Source organism: Poecilia latipinna, unplaced genomic scaffold (genome assembly GCF_001443285.1).
Source record: "Poecilia latipinna isolate Pla-1442-1.1 unplaced genomic scaffold, P_latipinna-1.0 Scaffold117, whole genome shotgun sequence".
NCBI classification, from domain to species: domain Eukaryota; kingdom Metazoa; phylum Chordata; class Actinopteri; order Cyprinodontiformes; family Poeciliidae; genus Poecilia; species Poecilia latipinna.
In genome coordinates this window covers 118,642-137,854 of record NW_015112733.1, presented here as the reverse complement: position 1 = coordinate 137,854, position 19,213 = coordinate 118,642, and the positions used below count along the sequence as shown (strand labels likewise).

Genomic DNA, 19,213 nt, shown 5'->3' with positions numbered 1-19,213 from the left:
GGGGGTTGTAGGAGAAGGTGCACGCGCGTGTCCCACTGCTTCGGATGAGAATCGGAGGGATCGAGAGCCACTACGCAGGAGATGAATGGGGGAGGAGAGATGGTGGTGATAAAATGGAGCTACAGGGTGAGGGTGGGGTCGGGGATTTGTAACAGACAGCCATCTGGTCCCCGTGGCGCGTGCTGCGCGCGTGGTTCCCCTGAGTGCAGAGGCATTTGATGGGCTGTCAATGTCGCTTCAGTTTTTTTAATTCAAAACCAGAAACATTGGTGCACATTTTAGATGGTCGTTTGCAGAGAATTGAAAGAGAAACGACGCGTACTCAACGGACGCTTCGTGTCAAACTCGACTTAAACTTTCGCAAAATTCAAGCTCTGGAAAAAAACAAACAAACAAACAAAAATACAAAACAAAAAAACAATCAAAATGGCGTAATTTTTATTTTAAGCAAAAGCTGTTGTTAACGAGCACCCCCATCCCCACTTTATCCCCCGATTTTTCGGCCCCCACCTCTGCTTGAAGGGGTAGCTGCAGTCGGACACTCCCTACAGGTAGAGACCCTCCCCCGAGCCTCCAGACAAAAACTGCATAAAAACGTCATATGGATATGCTAAGCTTTTGTTGTCAAAGTATAGGAGCAGATGTTATATAAAACTAGCGTGGCTTGGGTGTGTGATCGGAGAACAAGTGTGTGTTTGAGGGGATAATTTTCTGAACACACACAAACCTGACCCCTATGTGAGTGATGCACGTACTGCAACCTGCTTTGGTCTGGATTTTCATTCAAAATCCATAGAACTATTTAAACTTTGATATTATAAAGAGGACCAGAGAAGATCACAAAAAGGAACATTTAGGGTTAAACGTAATTATAATCAAATTACACCAGGACATCCAGCGATTCAAAAGCGTTCTTATCTATGTGTTATAGAGATATTGTTTGGAAATACATATACACAAATTAAATTTTTTTTATCTCAAGTTACTTATTGTTTATGTCAAACTTCGAGAAGCACCAAAGCTGTGCTTTGTTGCGCAATTGCGCACTAATATTAGAGTTTTTGTTCAAAGAATGAATCGTAAAATAATTCAACCACTAAGCAAAAAAGAAAAAGTGGTGTTGATGTCTGTTTGGGAGTTTTGAAAATTACTTTCTGGTAGGTAAATAACCCACCATATGATTTGCAATGCTGTGCGTCTTTACGGACTGATTTCTCCAGCTTTCTGACGCAGCTTTTGTTTGGTTTATGTCTGTGGATCAAATTGCAGACACGCAATTTTTTTCACATACCTTATAAACTGTGAACAGATGGTTATCTTATTAAATCCAATGCTTTTGTGTTGATTTTGTCGCATACTGACCAGTCCGGATCGTTTGAGTCGGCTTGGGGGCGTAGCCGTGACGCACGGAAACCGACGCCGCGGACTTGGATAAATACCGAATCATCAGTCCGTTAGCGACACATCCTCCCCGATTTAGCTCTTGAACGCTTCTGTGGTACAAAGACGACACTGAGAAATGTCTCAAAACACGATCTATGACGCTCTCCAGTCTTTTTCTCCAAGGCTGACTGTGGCCAAAAGGAAAGAGGCTCTGGATTTGAGAAAGGTAAGCTAAATGCCTGTTTTGTTTTTGTTTTTGGGATCAGCTCCAATTTTTAGCCATATGAATGTAAACTAAAACTCTCTGTGTTCTCTTCAGACTATGAAACCACTGATGGAAAAACGAAGGCGCGCCCGGATCAACGACAGCCTGAACCACTTGAAGAATCTCATTCTTCCGCTCACAGGCAGAGACGTAAGCCTCTCTATTCTAATTTTATCATAAGCAAAGTTAAAATGTGGCTCCATAAACTCAAGATAACTTTGAACTCTGCGTGTTTAACATTCGCCTTTGTGTTTTTTTTTTCTGAACAGAAAACCCGCTACTCCAAGCTGGAGAAAGCCGACATCCTGGAAATGACCGTGAAGTTCCTCAGTGACATTCCTCCTGTTAACGTCAAAAGTGAGTAAGAATTCTGCGCCTCTAAATCGTTTCAATCGGCACTTAAGCCCCGGACTCCATTTGTGAACATAAAAACTCACGTTTATTCGTCTTTTCAGGTTCAGCAGACAGCTACAGAGAAGGTTTCAAAGCCTGCCTCCAGCGCGTCCCCGCTCTGCTCCCCAAAACCAACCTGGAGCAAGAAGCGCGCCAGCGAGTCGAGGACTTCGTCCAGAAGTCCATGTCTGCGAACAGCGCGTCGACCTGCCCGAAATGTTGCGCCCATAACGCCAGGGCTTTCCCTCTGCTCCATCAAAAAATCCTGACCCTGAAAACCTGCGTCAGTGCCAGCCTGGAGAGCCAGCCAGCGTCAGCAGCCAGCCGAGCGCAGTCAGGCCCGCAGCCAGTCCGCGTTGCTGTGTGGAGACCCTGGTAGAGCTCCGCAGTTAAAGATCCCTCATCTTTAACGACGAGGAGTCTTTAATCGTGCTATTCTGATGTATTACTTTTAAGTTGAATTACTGGTTCTTTAGAACTTATTGTTGAAGTGGTTTGATGAAGTATTATATACTTGAGTTTTGCGCGCAGGTCCGTTGTCTTGTGTAAGTTGACAATGTTAGACAGTCGTATTCTTCTTAAATCCGCATGTATGTATACGTTCAATATTTAGTCCTCTCGCTGGATTGAATGATGAAGGGCTACTGAAACAGCCCTGTAAGACCCTGGGGGTCATTATGTGTACGGATTTGCACAAAAGACTTCAGAATTCTGAATCAGTGCAAATGGACTTTGTAGACATTGAATGTCTCTGTAAGAGTATCTTCATTTGGGGACGTGCTGTACTTGTGCTATGTTTGCAGCACCTATTGTATATATGATGTAAATAAATAAAACTACGATGTCGTGGTTACGTCTTGAGTTGTTTTTTTCCCCTCTGTGCATACTTAATGGGGATTCGCTTGCTGCCTTAAAAACAATAAATGGATGAAAAATAAAATCAATTAAAAGTATTATTTTCAAATTAGAGCTAAAATTAAAGGGAAACTGGATTTAAGAGCTATGGGTGTAGAAATAAAAAAAGAAAAAGAAAAAAAAGAGACCATAAAAAGGATAAAAAAAATATACCTAAACACACTTTAACTGCAAAATCTAACCATAAAGCACTTAATATGCTTTTTCTTATTTTTTTCTATGTTCTGGTTTATAAACAGGTGCAATTTTAATATATTGTGCTTTTCACTATCCTTTGCTTCTTTTTCCAAACTTATTTAAACAGTTTTTATAATTTGGAGTTCACTTTAATTTTTCAAACTACTGCACATATTATTGAGGGAAATTTATTTCAGCAGTTGAATTTTAGTTGTGTAAAACGCATCGCCAGACTGTGCCTGTTAAAAAGAGACTCTATAAATAAATATTGATTAATGTAACATTACATATTGGTGCAAAAATAGCGTAGAATGTGAATCAACACGGGCACTTTATTGAATAAATAATTAATCGCACTGTTATAAGCATGTCTGCTGTGGGACAAATGTTTAGTTCAAATGCGCCACCTACAGACATAATCAAATGTAACAGTGGTCTCTGCTGCCCCCTTCTGGTAAGTTAAAGTACTGACATAGTTTCAGTTTTTACTGCACAAAGACATCTTATTTCACTAGAGCTCGGTATATAAACGCCATTCAAGTTTCCTTTACTTTATAAAGTGTAAACCATAATAATGAATAATCTGGTTAACATTTTTGTGGTCTCCGTTACTTTCCTCTTTCAAACAGTCCTGAAAGAGGCACGGTGACCACAGCAGCCCTGGAACGCTGCCGGGGGAGTCTGCCTGATTACTCAGTATCACGCAGGAACACGACACCGGCAGTCCAGGAGAGACCAAACCATGTCGTCGCCGGGGATGGACGAAGCATCCTCCCTCCAGTTATGCAGGTATGGCGTCCATGGTTAATTTTCTAATGTGGGGCGAAGATAAGACTCGCTTGGTTTGTCGGTAATGATGAGCACAGCGCTTTCTGCTCGCGCCGCCGTGTGACCGTTTGCTCACCCGCATGATAACCCGGATAATCCGCCGCTTCGGGACTCATTCTAACGCAAGATGTCCACTTTGTCCGTGAAAACACCGCCTTTATTAAGTCAGCGCTCCACAATATGTATTCTGCTTCGGTTTATCACACCCGGCAGCTGCTGTTTTAAGGATCTTAGCTGTGTGATGACCTTAGCTCGATTAGCGACCTGGGCAGGAAGCGCTTTAACTGCCAAGAACAGCTCGTTATAGCCTAAAAGCTAAAATAAAGGTTAATTTTTAAGAGCAAGAGATCGATATCTCCTCTCCTGTGACTCCTGAAAAATCTTTGGACTTATGTTTTAAAGATATTATTAAAAATACACGACATAGAAGGAAACAGTTATTCAGCAGACTACTCTGTAGTGAATGCTAATCTAATAGCCGGTGTATTAAAACAAAATCCCTTCTATGAATAAACTCACCATGTACGGCTGTAGCTATTCTCTTTCGCCTGCAGAGGGCGCTACATAAACACATTCACAATATGTCTAATATCTGAGGTCGTCACATCCCAGTCTAGCTTCAAGCTAACCAATGGTATACAGTTTCACCTACCAATGCCATTGGGTTTTTACTTTGTTTAATGAAACCCCAGTGACTGTAGATTGAATCTTCATTATTAATCGAATCAAAAATAAGTATTTCAACATGTTTTTCAGGTAAAAACACAAATGTCAATGTAAACTACTGGAATTTTAAGAGAGAAATTAAGAGACTTTTCCTTAGCAGGGATTTTGAAACTGGTTAGAGTTGATGAGGGGACAGATCAATCTAAACAATCCTATATGAAAACCTTTTATAGGCAGCAAAACAATTGGTACAGAGACAGAGGAATGCAAATTCGAGTGTAGTGGCTCTGTCAAAGTTCAGAGTTCTATCTAATTTAGAATTTGTGGCACGTTGTGCTTGGGCTGTTTTGCGAAGAAGAATGTGCAAAACCTCTAAAAGTGCAAAGATTGGAGAGATAACCCAGCATAAGGTGCAAAGCTGATAGACATACAAATTTCCTTCTCCCTAAACATTATGCAATACTTTGAATAGGTCTATGACATAAACAGTAAAAGAGGTATGAATATTTTTGCAAGGCACTGGATACTGGCAGTTTTATCAAACACTTTTCTCACAGAAAATAAACTTAAGAGTACTGATTAGGATTTATGGTTGCATCCAGTTTAACAAGTTTGAAGCAGTCAGAACTTGAAACATTTCAGCATTTAAGCCTGCAGAAGCTTTGAAGTGATTCATGTATCGAACATTTAGATGATCAAAGAGTCAGTAAAGTTATATGTGTATAGAATGACCGGAGCTGATCTTTTGCGCTTCTTTGAATCTTTCTTTCTACTATGCTGTACTCTACAACGCTGTAGAGCACTGAGTGCGTGTTTGTTTTAGAAAGCAAGAACATTTCACACGTGGGCGTGGATGCAAATAAGTAAAAGTAGTTGACTTGTTTGGTTGCAGGGAAAAGGAGAATACCTTAAAAGGAAATGTTTTGTTGCCAAAATGTCCATTTATGGGTTGTTTTTTTCCCCTCCTGATACTGACGATAACTCTGCCTTCTTCACTCAGTAACTGTGTTGTTTTTTTTAAAACAATCCAGCAGTGAAGCAGCTAATTTGTTTGCAAAATCAAAAGTTGCATTCTAACGAAGGCAAAAGACAAATTGCTTCAACCTTATTTCAGTGCGGATTGGAGCAATCAACCCAACTCTAGTTTCAAATCTAATTGTAAAAAGCTTTTCATATGAGAGTAGAATGACTGCTGCGACATAGTCAAAGGTGTAAAAACAAACAAAAATACCCACGGCATTACTCTAGGAGATGTGAATTTTATTAACCACATTTGGACAGGAAATTACAAAAATAGGCAGATCTCCAAGAACTTTAGGTGTAAAAATTCATAAAAAACACTAAGAGGTGGGTACAATGTAGTAAAAAACTACAGGATGCTGAGTTACACAAACATTAGCTTGAGGGTGTTTTTTTGTTTAAAAAAAAAATCTTCAAAAAACCATAGACATTTTAATCTAGATTTATGACTTAATTGAAAATCCAGGCTACTTTTTACTTAGGCATTTACAAAACAAATTGTGACCAACGGTGCGTCATTTTTTCACGTCACTACGTGATGTCATTGTTTGACACATTTCCTGTTCTTCCTGTTCTGATGACGTCAGGTTTTATTTGTCTGTTGTTGAGTGTCTGCCGAGATCAGGTTCGTCTGGTCTCGGACAATTGTTTTTAGCCGGCTTGGGGTTTACCCTGCATGACATCAGTTGTAAGAACATTGTCAAAACCAGAGATCACAGTAGCAGGGAGGCGTCGCGAGAGAACAGAGCCAAAACAGGGTGCGAAGATGGATTGTAAAGAGGCAGCAGATGAAGTGGACAAAACAGTAGCAGTGATGGAAAAACGGAAGCCTAGTCAAAGTCAACCAGGCTGCAGGGACGACTGTACAGATGTGGGAGCTGGATGTGAGGATGTGGTAAAGAAATTCCAACTCAGCAGGTACTTTATTGCACTGAGAAATATAAACTTTTTTTTTGTTGTATTCGGGGTTTTTTTAAACTTGCATAGCCTAATTATAAAAAGAACAATTTAAAAACTTAACTATTCACTGATCTTAAGTTTCAAACTAGTTTTCAGCTTCATATCTAAACTTGTTACAGCATCCACACCCCTGCTGATACCACATACTACAACTGTTAAAAGTTCATCAGACTCATCAGGTTTCACAACACTAACCCTGTTTTATTATCTCATACTTATTGTGTGTGTAGCTGTGAAAGTCGCTTTGCTTTGTTCTGAGTCATGAACACTCAGGTCACTGTGATCTTACAGCTCTTGGAGCATTTTCAGTGCTGAAAACTAATTTTCCCCACCCAACTGAAAAATGTTTCACAGGAAGCCTTCTGCACTCACATGAGAAGCTGAGTGAATGGGGCGTTTTATGGGAACTAAACCACATCGCAGTGAAAATTAAGAAAGGTGTTATGAGATGGATTTCCTTTCATTATGAATTGCATTCTTCTGTTGTTAAGCATGACTTACTTTCTGCTTCACAAGATTAGTCGGTCTTGTTAGACCCGTTCTTTAACTATGACAAATGTAAAAAAGAGAAGAAGTTTTCATGGGACTGCAGATGATGCTTTCTCCTGCTTTACTGTTTTCTAGCAATGAAACCCACCAAGGACACAACAATCTGTTGCAGCAACCTTCATCAGTCTCAGTTGTGACTAATCACTTACGGCCTCTGAGTCTTTCTTGTCTTTGTGAGACTGGCACTGTGCCTTTTGACTTGATCCATGCTAATTAAATACAATCAAGAATTAGGATTATTAGTATGATAACTTGAAAGTAACATATCACAGCTTAATGACAAGAAATTTGGACTAAAATGTAATACGACAGTGTATAGCATGCCATAATTGTATGCTTTTTGTTTAAAGGAGAAAAATAAATATCTAATGCCGAAGAAACAACATTAAGTATTGGCTGTTAAAGACTCTTTTTATCTAATATTTGAGCGAAAAACAAAAAAACGACAAAAAAAAAGCTTATTAAATTTAGTGATAGTTTTTGAATGCTTATTGCAAACATCAAAAATGCTTGCTTTGTTCTTTGTAGAGTAACACTGGCATAACAAAGTGATTGCTAAGTTCTTAATCAAGCTGTCCACTGAAGGTCACTCTGAGGTCGACCTTTTAACAGACATTAAAGCGTGTGATGCGAGGCGGTGCTCCTTTACTTTCCATAACAACACTGTTTGTGTTTTTCACCATGAAACAGCCAAATGTGTCTTTGCTGTAAATGAGGGAAAACTATATTAAGCCAGTTGACTGGAAGTGTGCAGAAACAAGTAGGGGAGGGGGCGTGATGTATTAATCTGCGCTCTATAAAACTACAAACGTCTTGGGTCACTTTGGCCCTTTTTACTGCATCTCATTGAAAGCACCCATTACTAGCATGATGGAAGTTTTTTTTTTGCATTTCTGAAACCATAATTGTGTAAAAGTTTGGTATACCTGGAAACTGGTAACTGACATCTCAAGACAGCATCATAACCGTGTGAGTGACTTAAATAAAGTCACTCACACGGCATTTTCCATCAAAATGGACAGGCCACATCAACAAAATAGAAACCTGTGTCTGTATAACTGTTAGCTATTTAGATTTTATGTGGATGTGTGTGTGTGTGTGTGTGTGTGTGTGTGTGTGTGTGTTCATTTTAAGTTTTTTTTTTTTTTTTTTTACCTAAGTTTAACTATGACGCCAACAATTGTAGTGGGGTTCTTTATCTTACTCCAAAATTACTTATTAATGCAGACATGTTACCACCAGATTCTGACACTTAGTCTGTTGCTTTGCTGCAGGCTTATGCTGCCAGACGACGCCAATTTTATGGGTAACGTTCACGGCGGCATCATCCTCAAGATGATCGAAGAAGCTGGAAGCATCATCGGCACGAGACACTGCAACACACAGAATGGAGTAAGTACTGACCATATTTAGTCCTCATTATTTTTATTCCAGTGGTGAAGTAAACAAAAATATTAGGAAGTCCTCTCAGCCCTGAATCTTCATAGTGCAGCACGCCAAGTTCAAGCATTAAACCATTAGCAGCATGACGCTGCATTCTGTCGCACAGACTGTAAATGCCTTCATCACTTGTTCCGATCCCCCATTTTGAAGGTACATTGAACACAACATCCATTATATGCAACAAGAAGAAAATACGGCTCATAAACCTGAGGCTAATCCTCCACACGGCCACCAGGGTTTAATTACTGGCCTTGAAAACGTGTCTTACCTCTTCTGTTTTTGCTCATTTCCTGTCTGCTGCAAAATATTAAAACAAAACATTTTTATTTATTTATTTATTTATTTTTATTTGAGATATACACTTTATTTCAGATTGCATTAAGTGACCCATATTGTGGAATTTCTTTTGGTTAAATTTAGAATTGGCTCACTGTCATGGTTGTACTTTTCACCTGGTGTGGATGCGAAAAACAAAAAAACGGTGAACTTTAGCTCACGTTTGCTCCGATTATCATCTCATCTTCAGTGAGATGATAATCTCACTGAAGATTAAATATAGACAGCATTCTTTAGTCAATGCTGCCTTTCTGAGCTTAGATTTTGATGGCTAAGCTCATCAAAATCTGATGAACTTAGTCGTCAGATTTTGATGACTAAGCTCATGTTTAAATGATTCAAAGATTAACAGTGACACAAACACATTTTCAAAAAAGCTCGGTGCACAGCTTTAATCTTTGACCAGAGAGAAAAAAAAATAGCTGAACTTCAAATGTTAAAGGCTATGTTTATATGATTATAGGTGGCTGAAAAATGTGGGAGCAAAGTTAGAAATACATGAAACTCTACTTAATTTGACAAAGTTTTCAATTGTTTTCTGAGCTAATGAAGGTAAAACAGTTGGTGAAACACCATAGTTGCAGACTGAAAGTGGAATTCCAAAGTTCTTATGTTATGCAAGCTCATTTACAATTAGACATTTATTCTGTTTTGAACAGAAGTTGAGTTGGTGGTCATTTATGTTGGATTTTGGATAGCAACATGCCCCCCTGACTGCAAAGATAACCTTGAGATATAGAAATCATTATTGTTAGTTGGACACATTGCTTTGCTAAAGCATACTGGGATGACACAAGATGTCTTCCAGCGTTATTACTCTAAGTTGATTATTATTTAACTGCATCACGAGAAAAATGACTCGTCTTTTATTCTTCTTTTTGTAATTACGCTAACCTTTCTTTTCCCTTTCTGTAGGACCGATGTTTAGCAGCTCTGGTTCGGGTGGAGAAGACGGAGTTTCTGTCGCCTGTGTTCATCGGCGAGGTGGTCCACGTTAACGCCGAGATCACTTACACATCCAAGCACTCGCTGGAGGTTCAGGTCAAAGTCATCGCTGAAAACATCTTGACAGGTGACTCCACTTAACACCGACATTCAGTAAAAGGACATGTCCATGCATGCCATTAAATAAAGGTCAGAGACACCTAATGCAAAGCAGCCCATAAATCCCATGCTGCTGTACACTTTAACAGAAATGATTGATTTTACATCCAGTGACGTTTCATGTCTTTGCGGTGCTTTAACGGTCTTGCAGGGAATAAAAACAACATGAAACTGTCAAGCACTAGAGGATTTAAAAACAGAAACTCACACAAAGGCCCTCCGTCTGAAGTGAGATACAGATCATTATAAAAGCAGTGAACAATGGCAGTGTGAACCTTTCACAGCTCAGGAGGACCTGTATTTTATTTGATCAGCATTGTAAAACTTTTTGTGGTAACAAAAAAGTCCCCCAAAAATGTCATTCTAGCAGAGATGGGAGGATAGATGAACTTTTCATGATAAAAACCTATTGTTAAATTTTCTATAGCTGTTCTGCTGTTCATGGTTTTGTAGCTTGGAGTTTATCTCTGCAAGACAGGAAGTAGGGGGGGGACACTGAACCAGATCGCAAGCCAGAAATGTGGAAATGTGCAGAATTGAACCACAGTTCACTCCCTGAAAAAAGTGTTGAAAAAATGTAGTTAAACGGTGGTGGCGATTTTTTGGGTGAACTAACCTGAGATTTAACGACAAAATCCTTAGACCTCATTTCTTCCCTTGCAAACATGCACGGCATCTTGGAAGACCAGCAGCAGCATAATCCTGTACGGACCAATCAGAGATGCGTACAGTGAGCCAGTTACTCAATAGTGTTTGGGCAGGGTATGAAAATGATCCTTTTTCGTTCTGAATAGTTTGTTTGTCAATGTTCAGAATTTTTAGCAATGAACAGTGAAGAAAAAAAAAAAAAAACTTTCTCGTGTGCATTAAATAATATCTCATGTGCACCAGAAAGTTCATTTTTTAGTTTTTTCTTCAATGTCCCATTAGGGGCTCTGTAAGAGCATTCAGCACAGTTTTGTCAATGTTTGATCAATAATATCCATTAAAAATAAATAAATAAATAAATAAATAAATAAATAAATAAATAAATAGAGAAAACAAAAACTATGTTACACTTCTACCCTAAACACACGAGTTTTAGGATTAAATGGCCTTAGAGCTCTGTACAACATGTTCAGCCTTACGGTTTTAAACGATCATAAATATTTTGTAGAATCTGGATCTCATTTTCATCTGAGCAATTATTATATTTACCTTAATTACGCTTTCCACATCATAATATCCTTGATATTTAAAGCGGTAATTTATCCCTTATGTTTCTACTGAGAAGGTTGAGAGTCTCACAGTTAAAGAAATTCAAATAGTATATTTTCTTAAATGTTTTTTTTTTTTTTTTTTTTTTCCACATAGTATTGTTGAGATCCTTAATGTGGGGGGATTTTATTTGTCATCTACTCATTCAATATCAATAGTTAAAAAATACCATGTTTGTTCAGTAGAGGGCAGCAAATCATACTTATTGTGTTAATAACGTTTCTAGATATTTAAAAATTGCCTTAAAATAGCTTGAACTGTTTTAACAAGATGCTGCATTTTGCACTACAGATTATTATTACAGGCTACTTAAACCAAAATTCGCTTCTGCAAGCAGGCTTGTATGAAGCTGCAGGAAAATTGACATTGAGCTGTGTTTATATATGAACCTTTAAATACCATTTGCACAAAAAAAAAAAAAAAGCAAACTAAGCTGCAACAGCCTGCATTTATATAAAGGTATGTTTTATCTGCATGTACACATGAGACAAATGTTTATTATTCAGCTTTTTAAGGCAGTTTTTGAATATATGGTTGAACTTTGACGAAAAAGTTGCAAATACTGCTGACTTTGCAGATTAGTTTCAAACTACATGTAGTGGTTGTTGTGCTTAAAGAAGGTAAGAAAAAGATGCAGAGTGCAAAAGATAGAGAGATGAGAGGGAGACTGAAAAAAAGCAAATAGAGGGAAGCAGAAAGGCAGATGGATGTAGGAAACTGGCACGGGGAATTTGAGCAGAAGAAATACATTGCGAGTATGGAATTATGGTATGATAGATGAGGAAAAAAAGGACTTGTGAGGAACAAAAGAAGTATCCCCTAGACGGCTGTTGCCGTAGCAACAGGCTCATAGTGGTTGGTTGGCTCGTTGCTGGGCCGAGCGCTCATTGATGGAGGTGGAGGCAGAGATATGAGGTGACAGGTGGAGAGCGGTGGGCATACAGGCAGGCATCTGCAGGGGCAGTCCGCTGTGGCCTTGACAGGAAGGACCCCTGAATGGCAAAAAAAAAGAAAAAAAAAAGAGCTCATTGAGTAAATTCATTCAAGACATAGGCTGAGGTTCAGAAGACATTCAACCATAAAATACTGAGAACATTTAATGTCAGAGGAAGTACCCTAAAAATACCTTTTGCATGTGGTGCTCAGTTTTTCCTGTTCTCACCCACAATCCTCTGCAGAGTCTTGGCTTTATCAAAGTGCCTCTCGCACTGTTATGAATAATCATGAATAATTTGGAACGGCTAAGAGAACAAATCGATTAGCATAAGATTTATATGGATATTCTAGCTCAATATCCATCATTCTGACATGGTCTGTATTTCATAAACTTATTGCCTGCGAGTTTACAGACCATCTGCAATTACTTCAGTGTCATTATGACTCACTTCTATCCTGCTGCATCAATCTAGTAACCCCCTGTTGCATGTACGAAGGTAAAAATGCCAGTATATAACCTTAATAAGTGTAGCATAAGATTAATGCCATTATTAGGCTGCTGATTTTTGTTTGAAATCTGAAATGAGAGAGGTATCTTATAAAATATATTAAATAATGTAAAACAATTATTAATTTTCTTTTCCCAGCCAAATTAAAAATGGAATATTGAAAAAAAATGTATACAGACTCCTTTTCAATAATCGGCATAAAAGCCTTTATTGACTTCACAGAATAATCAAGCCCTTATAACTGCTCACTAACTTTCTGCATGCTTTCACAGTATCTTTAAACATTCGTCCTTCACAATGTGCTTTGAGGTTGGAAGGTCCTATATAAACCCCTGTTTTGTTTGGATGTGTAAATTGGAATAACACATGAAATCCACAGTCTCTCACTGTATCACAACACTGTTAATTAACTTTTCTAATTATGTCACCATCTAATTTTTTCATACTTAATGATCACTTAAGCATCTTTGGCTTAAAGTGAATTTATCTATATCCCTAACTCATCAAATATTTATTAGTTGAATTAAACAGAAAATTGGTTGTGCCTTCGCATGTACTCCAAGCATTTGGCATGCTGAGGCAAGTAAATCATTGTTAATGCAGATAGAGCATCTGCATAATGTAGGATCATTTATGTAATGTAATGAATGAATGAATGCAACAAACGAGTTTCTGATGGCTATTTCTTTTGCAAAAACTTTTGCATTACACATTACGCACAACGTCTGAGGCGTCTCAGGGCTTGAGCCGCTGAATTTGTCACAAAACAAATGCATAGCAATCTGACTAAAGTGACAATCAAACTGCGTACACTATAGTATCAAATGCATTAGATGAACATGTGGGAGAACTTTTGTAATTAAACTTGCATATGCTTTTATGTCATTGAAGAATAAGGTAGACATGCAATAGCCTGATATGTTTGGCCTACTAGAAGTGGAGCTGAATCTATCTGAATCTGATTATATTTTCCAACATTATCTTTTCAACTATAAACTAAGGAACTAGGGATTCTAAAACGGTTGGTCTCAGACAAAGTCAGTGACATAACTATTACAAATTGCTACTTTTAGAATATTGGAGGCCACCATTTTAATGTCTTTTATAGCAAAGATCGTGCTGCACATATTATTAAGTTTTACAAAAACTGCAATGATTTCCAACCATTCCTATGCTTACTTTTCTCATTATAATGAGAAAAGTAAACAAAAATGCTTGTATAAACAAATAGAAAGTGTAAATCCTTAATCAGTGCTATGTAGACAGATTCATACTGATTAAGGCACTGAGGTGAGATCCTCTGGGATAAACCCTTTTGTCTGTATTGACCAAAACAGAGCATTGTCATGATGTGTGGTTGTTGGTGGTGGTGAGAGAGACGCCGGGAATCCCAGGTAGTCATGATAAGAAATAATTTAATGATAACCCAGGAGGAACAACAGAAAATACTGGCAGCACAGGAACAGACACAGGCGTGAGACAAGACGACGATCCGACAAAGAACACTGACAACAGGTGGGACTAAATACACTGGGAGGGTAATCACAGGAACGACACACAGCTGGGATCAATCGAGACAGACTCAGGGGAAAACAGGACTAGACAGACAGAAACTACACAGATCCTAACAAGCATATACAATCACAGTCATTCCTATAATAGCAAAGCAAGTTCTAATCAGTAGTTTTAACACAAGGTAGTAAAACAAACATTCCAAAATATCTGGAAAATATTTACAGAGAACAAGAAGATCGACTATCGCTTTGTGCAGATTTCGGTCAAATGTACTGAATAGGAAGTGGGTCATATCTGAGTGTATGTACGGACACAGGCTCATGTTTGTGTGCGTGCATTCAGTCTGTGTTTGAATGGATCTTTTTGTGTTCAAGCCTTAGTGGTATGTGCCCCTTTTTTTTTTTGGTGGGTGGGCATGTCTCCCGAACATGTAAAAGCCGGGTTTATTTAATGATCTTCACTTAGATTCATCATTTTGTGACATGTGCACTTTGCATATGCAAGCACGTGTTTTTCATCAGCGTTTGGCCCTTTAAAAGGTTCCTGCGGGGCCGAGGGCGAAGAAGAAGAAGATAACGGGAGCAGACATTATTTGCTTCTGTCATGTCGGCTTAGCGTCAGGCCCTCGCACACTGTGGCCCAGTCAGATACGGATGCGCAAGTGGATGTACCTGCACACGCGCCCTGACGGGGGACGCACGCGCGTACGTTCTCCACCGCGCCGCTGATGCACGCAGACGAGCGGGGAGCGCTGGGAGGAACAGGGGGCACACGAGGAGCCTGAAATGCTGACACGTTCGACGCAGAGAGAGAGAGAGAAAAAAAAAGTCGCACTTCCACGCATCCTCACACCCACACGGCTGCACTCTGAGCAGACATCCCCCCCTTCTTAGTAAATGAAGCAGGACTGGCACCATTTTACACATTCAGGGCCAGACTTGAATAAGTGTATTTTCATGCAGAAGTTTGTTATAACTGAGCGTGCCTTTGTACAGCCATGAGGGTTTTGTGGTTTAGTGGCTGATGACTAAGACTTGTGTATATAGTGGGTTTTTTTGTAGATACATCTTTGTGTTTATGCATTCATGTTTATTGTCTATGTGTGTATGCCTGCGTGTGTGTGTGAGGCAAAGCATCCAGGTTCCACAGTCAGTCAGGCAGCATCTCGTCAGGCGGGCCTCGGTCACAGACCCCCAGGGTAAGACTGCCTACTGTGGGCACGAGCCGTGATGATTGTCCCCGCTGGGGGATCGCACATGCGCACTGACACACACATGTGGAGTCACAGTCATGCCACAGTGCTTAGAGATTTTCTTGTACCCACCCATGTACAAAACTGTCTCGGGACACACGGATACCTCAAGTGAAGTACACACACCTTCTGAAGAGCTTCATGCGCACACGGCACCCGTAGCCACCCAGATCTGCTTTGCACACATGAGAAACACAGGTTGTGTCTATGAATAGAGGCATTTGGGCTTTGCGTGTGCATGCACCTTTAAGGACAAGTTTACATAAAGGTATATTAACCAGATTATGCCCCCTCAATACACGCATAGCTGAGAGGAATGCATTGTGGGTTGAGGCTTAGTAGTGACAGCTCTTGTTCTTGTAACACAACGACAGCTAACCCATACTGTTTGTTTCATGCTCACATGAGACCATTTAATGTAAAATTGACATTAAGGTTTGAAAGACAAAGGACTTTGGTCAAAATGCTAGTAACAGTACACCATCAGACCTTTCAAATTCTTATATCATCCTCTGAAAAAGATGAGGACACCTTTAGCAGCCTGGGTTTTTGTAATAGGTTAGAGTGCAATTTCTGGTGAAGACTCAGTTATTTATCTCAATGTAAAATGGCTAAAATTACACCCAGACGTATCACATCAGTAGCACATGGTTAGAACATCATTACTCAGTGTTTTATCATAGGTATACCCTGTTCAAACCTCAGAACAGGGTATACCAAGAAAGTGTTAACTCTAACTTGAACTAGATCAAAAGAGCTTTCTGAAGCCTTCAGAAAGAAGATTATATGCTATGGGATTTAAAGAGGTCTCGAAAGGATTTGAAATCATCCATTCAAGTATGTGGAAAATAGTCTACAAGTGGAGGATATTCACAACAACATCCAACAAGCCCAGGTCTGGTTGTTCAGGCAAATTCACCCTGAAAGCAGGCTGCAAGATGCTAAAAGAAGTCTCTAGAAACTCTAAATGTAATGCATGTGGAAAAAGTAAACCTCTACTCTCTAAGAAATACATGAGGATTCTACTAAAATTTCCTGGGACAACACTAACAAAGACCAAGATCAACACAGAATGCACCATCAATTCTGCCGTATCAGAGGGTGTTTGTGTTCTGGAAAGTCAGGGGTCAAGTAAAAGTCTAGATCTTGATACTGCAGGGCCACTTCAGACAAGCTGTTCATGCAAGAATCTTCTCTACAATCTCACAGCTGAAAGTCAGGAGTGGAGCAAACTTTCCTCAGACCAATGTCAGAGACTGGTAGAAAGCTACAAAAAAGCATCTCACATAATATTAGCTAAAGGGAATCTCTGGGGGATTGTGCAGCTTCTATTAAAACATATTTTTTAAAATATTTTTTTAACGAGTAAAACAACACACAATGTTTCACCCTCTGCCCCAGAGCTCTGAAAGATGGAGGAGAATTTTGGACAGCTTTGGTGAACAGATTATACTCGATTTAGATTGTTAAGCTAACATCTTCTTTATCTTACATTCGTATCCGAAGAAAATTATGAGCAAGAAAAAAATGGGCAAATCCCTTGAAAACAAATCTTAGGGCACATCCGAGATTTGCAACAGGAACTGCAGTGGAGCTAGTGTTAGGATGAACTGCTCTGGAGTTCATCAGCCGTAGAGCTGTTTTTGTCCCGCAGTCAATGTAAATTTAGTTCGAGACATTAAGTGCTGACAAAAGTATTCTTTTTCTTTCTCCTTTTAAACATCTAAAAGCACTCGGAGAGCCTAAAGTATACTGTCATGTTTAAATTGAGCATTGGAAATTCACAAGAAAAGCGCTGCCATTAAACTTTTCCTGCCCACATGATTAATGTCTTCCTATCAGGCTGTAACATCTCACAGGGAGAACATAGTAAAGTTAAAAGTAAAAAAGGAGCCTTGGCACAGTGCAGTGAAAAAATCTGCGGTTTTGATCACCGGAGCTGAGCACCAGGAATGATCCTTTCTGTGCTCCATCCAACCCTGGAACACTTTGTCCAGGATGGAGGACGAAAATAATTTTTTTCTACTCCATTGTGGAAGAACTAAGAGCAGAGAGTAGAAGACAAAAGGGGGGAAACAAAATGGCAGTAAAAACCCTTTGAGGGGAAAGAAACACAGGCGGGCAAGAGGAGCAAGACCAGAGATCAAAGATGTTCAAGTCTGATCAAAGTGTTTGAGAAAAGAAACATGCTTTTAGGTATTTTTCAGGAAACGCAGGATGCCATGATTGATGACTTAAACTTGGATAAAAGGGGATTGAATATGGGATAATCCATGCCGGAGGGAGTCTTCCTCCACATAAGCACCGGTCCTTTAAATAGCCTCTCTGTTTAGTCTCTGGTGTTTTGCCTTGTGTTTGGAAATTCTTCTGTGGCAGCTTGGATATATCTGTCTTTTCGTTCTTGCTCTTGGTTCTTCTCTGAATTGACTTTTCATATCGGCCATCTTTGAGATGATCCTCATCTTATCGCCTCCCCTCAAGTTGAGGGGAGGCCAAACTGCTTGGTTCTCATTACTGTACACTGAAACAAGCAACTAATGCAATTGTGATGGTGGTTAAAACATATATGAAACAGAACTGGTGTTATCTGTTGCCTAGACTTTGAAACTGGAATTGTTTTTAAATTGTAGCAAACTTTTCTGCCCTTAGCCCTGCCAACTAACATGTTAATAACCTCTCTAGAAACTCTGCTTCAAAATGCAAAACTGTCTCTTTAAAGGAGATATGCATGTTTTTATTATAATCAGGAAATGAGTATATTACTTAGGGATTTTTTTTCTCTTTTGTTCATGGACTTAAATCCAAGGCTTGCTGTCTCATCAGATTAAGATCAATTTCAAAGCCAAACGCACTCAGTCAGTGGAAATTTCAGAGAGCAGATTTGTGAGACTTCTGTTCCTGGAAGGAATGTAGCCAAAATCAGATCTGTAATTTATTTAGTAATCCTAAATAAGTGAACCAGCTGCCTGTTCTGCCATCTCTTCTGAGTAAATTTATTAAAATTTCATGTGACCACACGTAAAATCGAAACCAAACCATGCTGGAGTTATTTTCTTAAAAACAACACAATTTCTCGTTTTCAAGGACAGTTTTTCCTTGAGCCCTTAAGATATAAGATTCCTTATCATCTAACGCAGTAAATAATCCCCCAAGGATAACAGGGAGGAAGTTTTGCTGTTTTATTGGGGATATGGTGAAGGATAAAGGAGGGAGTCAAGGCGATGTCATGCTCAAACATCAACATTGTCTTCATGTGCTGCAGAGGGATTTGGCATTCAGAGCCAGCTCCCTGGTTCCACTCTGGTCAGAAAAGGTCATCAGTCGTTCTGGGAATGCTTCGTTCCGGAGATTCTCCCTTCTGTCTTCCTTTTCACTCCTCGCCTTCCTCCCTTGATTGCGAGCACAATTCACTTAAAACTTCCAGCAGGAGCTAATAATAGACCGGAGCCGCTCAGTCCTGGGTCGAGTCGAGGATATGTAAATACGCCTCTCTCACTCCTGTGGGCAACTTCCTGGTTGTTGGCAAGGGTTTGAGCCAATGGGAGGAGGAGTGGGAGAGAAGCACGGTGGGCATGGCAACAAGGCCCAGCTGCCTGCTCGGTTTTAACTTCAGCGCACAACATAAGCAGTGACCTGTAGGGTACTCTGTTCCCAAGAGTCTTTTGTCAAATGCTAAACCCACGGCCCTTGACACTAAGATGACCA

At 39.6% G+C, this 19,213-nt stretch overlaps 2 protein-coding genes across 6 annotated transcripts in view; both read left to right on the top strand.

Moving 5' to 3' along the window:
- acot7 (acyl-CoA thioesterase 7) overlaps window positions 1-19,213 on the top strand; it is a 57,116-nt gene that overhangs the window by 5,580 nt on the left and 32,323 nt on the right. For 2 of the 5 annotated variants that reach the window (XM_015028176.1, XM_015028174.1), the window contains exons 2-4: window positions 3,763-3,922; window positions 8,431-8,548; window positions 9,851-10,007. In XM_015028176.1, the coding sequence (XP_014883662.1) occupies window positions 3,876-3,922; window positions 8,431-8,548; window positions 9,851-10,007 (322 nt within the window). In that variant the 5' untranslated portion in view covers window positions 3,763-3,875. Of the gene's footprint in view, window positions 1-3,636; window positions 3,655-3,762; window positions 3,923-6,365; window positions 6,566-8,430; window positions 8,549-9,850; window positions 10,008-19,213 lie in introns of those variants that run through there. The other 3 variants (XM_015028175.1, XM_015028177.1, XM_015028178.1) reach the window with 3 other exon arrangements.
- On the top strand, window positions 1,368-2,894 carry LOC106944883 (transcription factor HES-2-like). Its single transcript, XM_015028179.1, has 4 exons — window positions 1,368-1,609; window positions 1,703-1,798; window positions 1,918-2,005; window positions 2,104-2,894. Exons 1-4 carry the CDS (start codon window positions 1,520-1,522, stop codon window positions 2,418-2,420), a joined length of 591 nt encoding a protein of 196 aa, XP_014883665.1. The 5' UTR covers window positions 1,368-1,519; the 3' UTR covers window positions 2,421-2,894.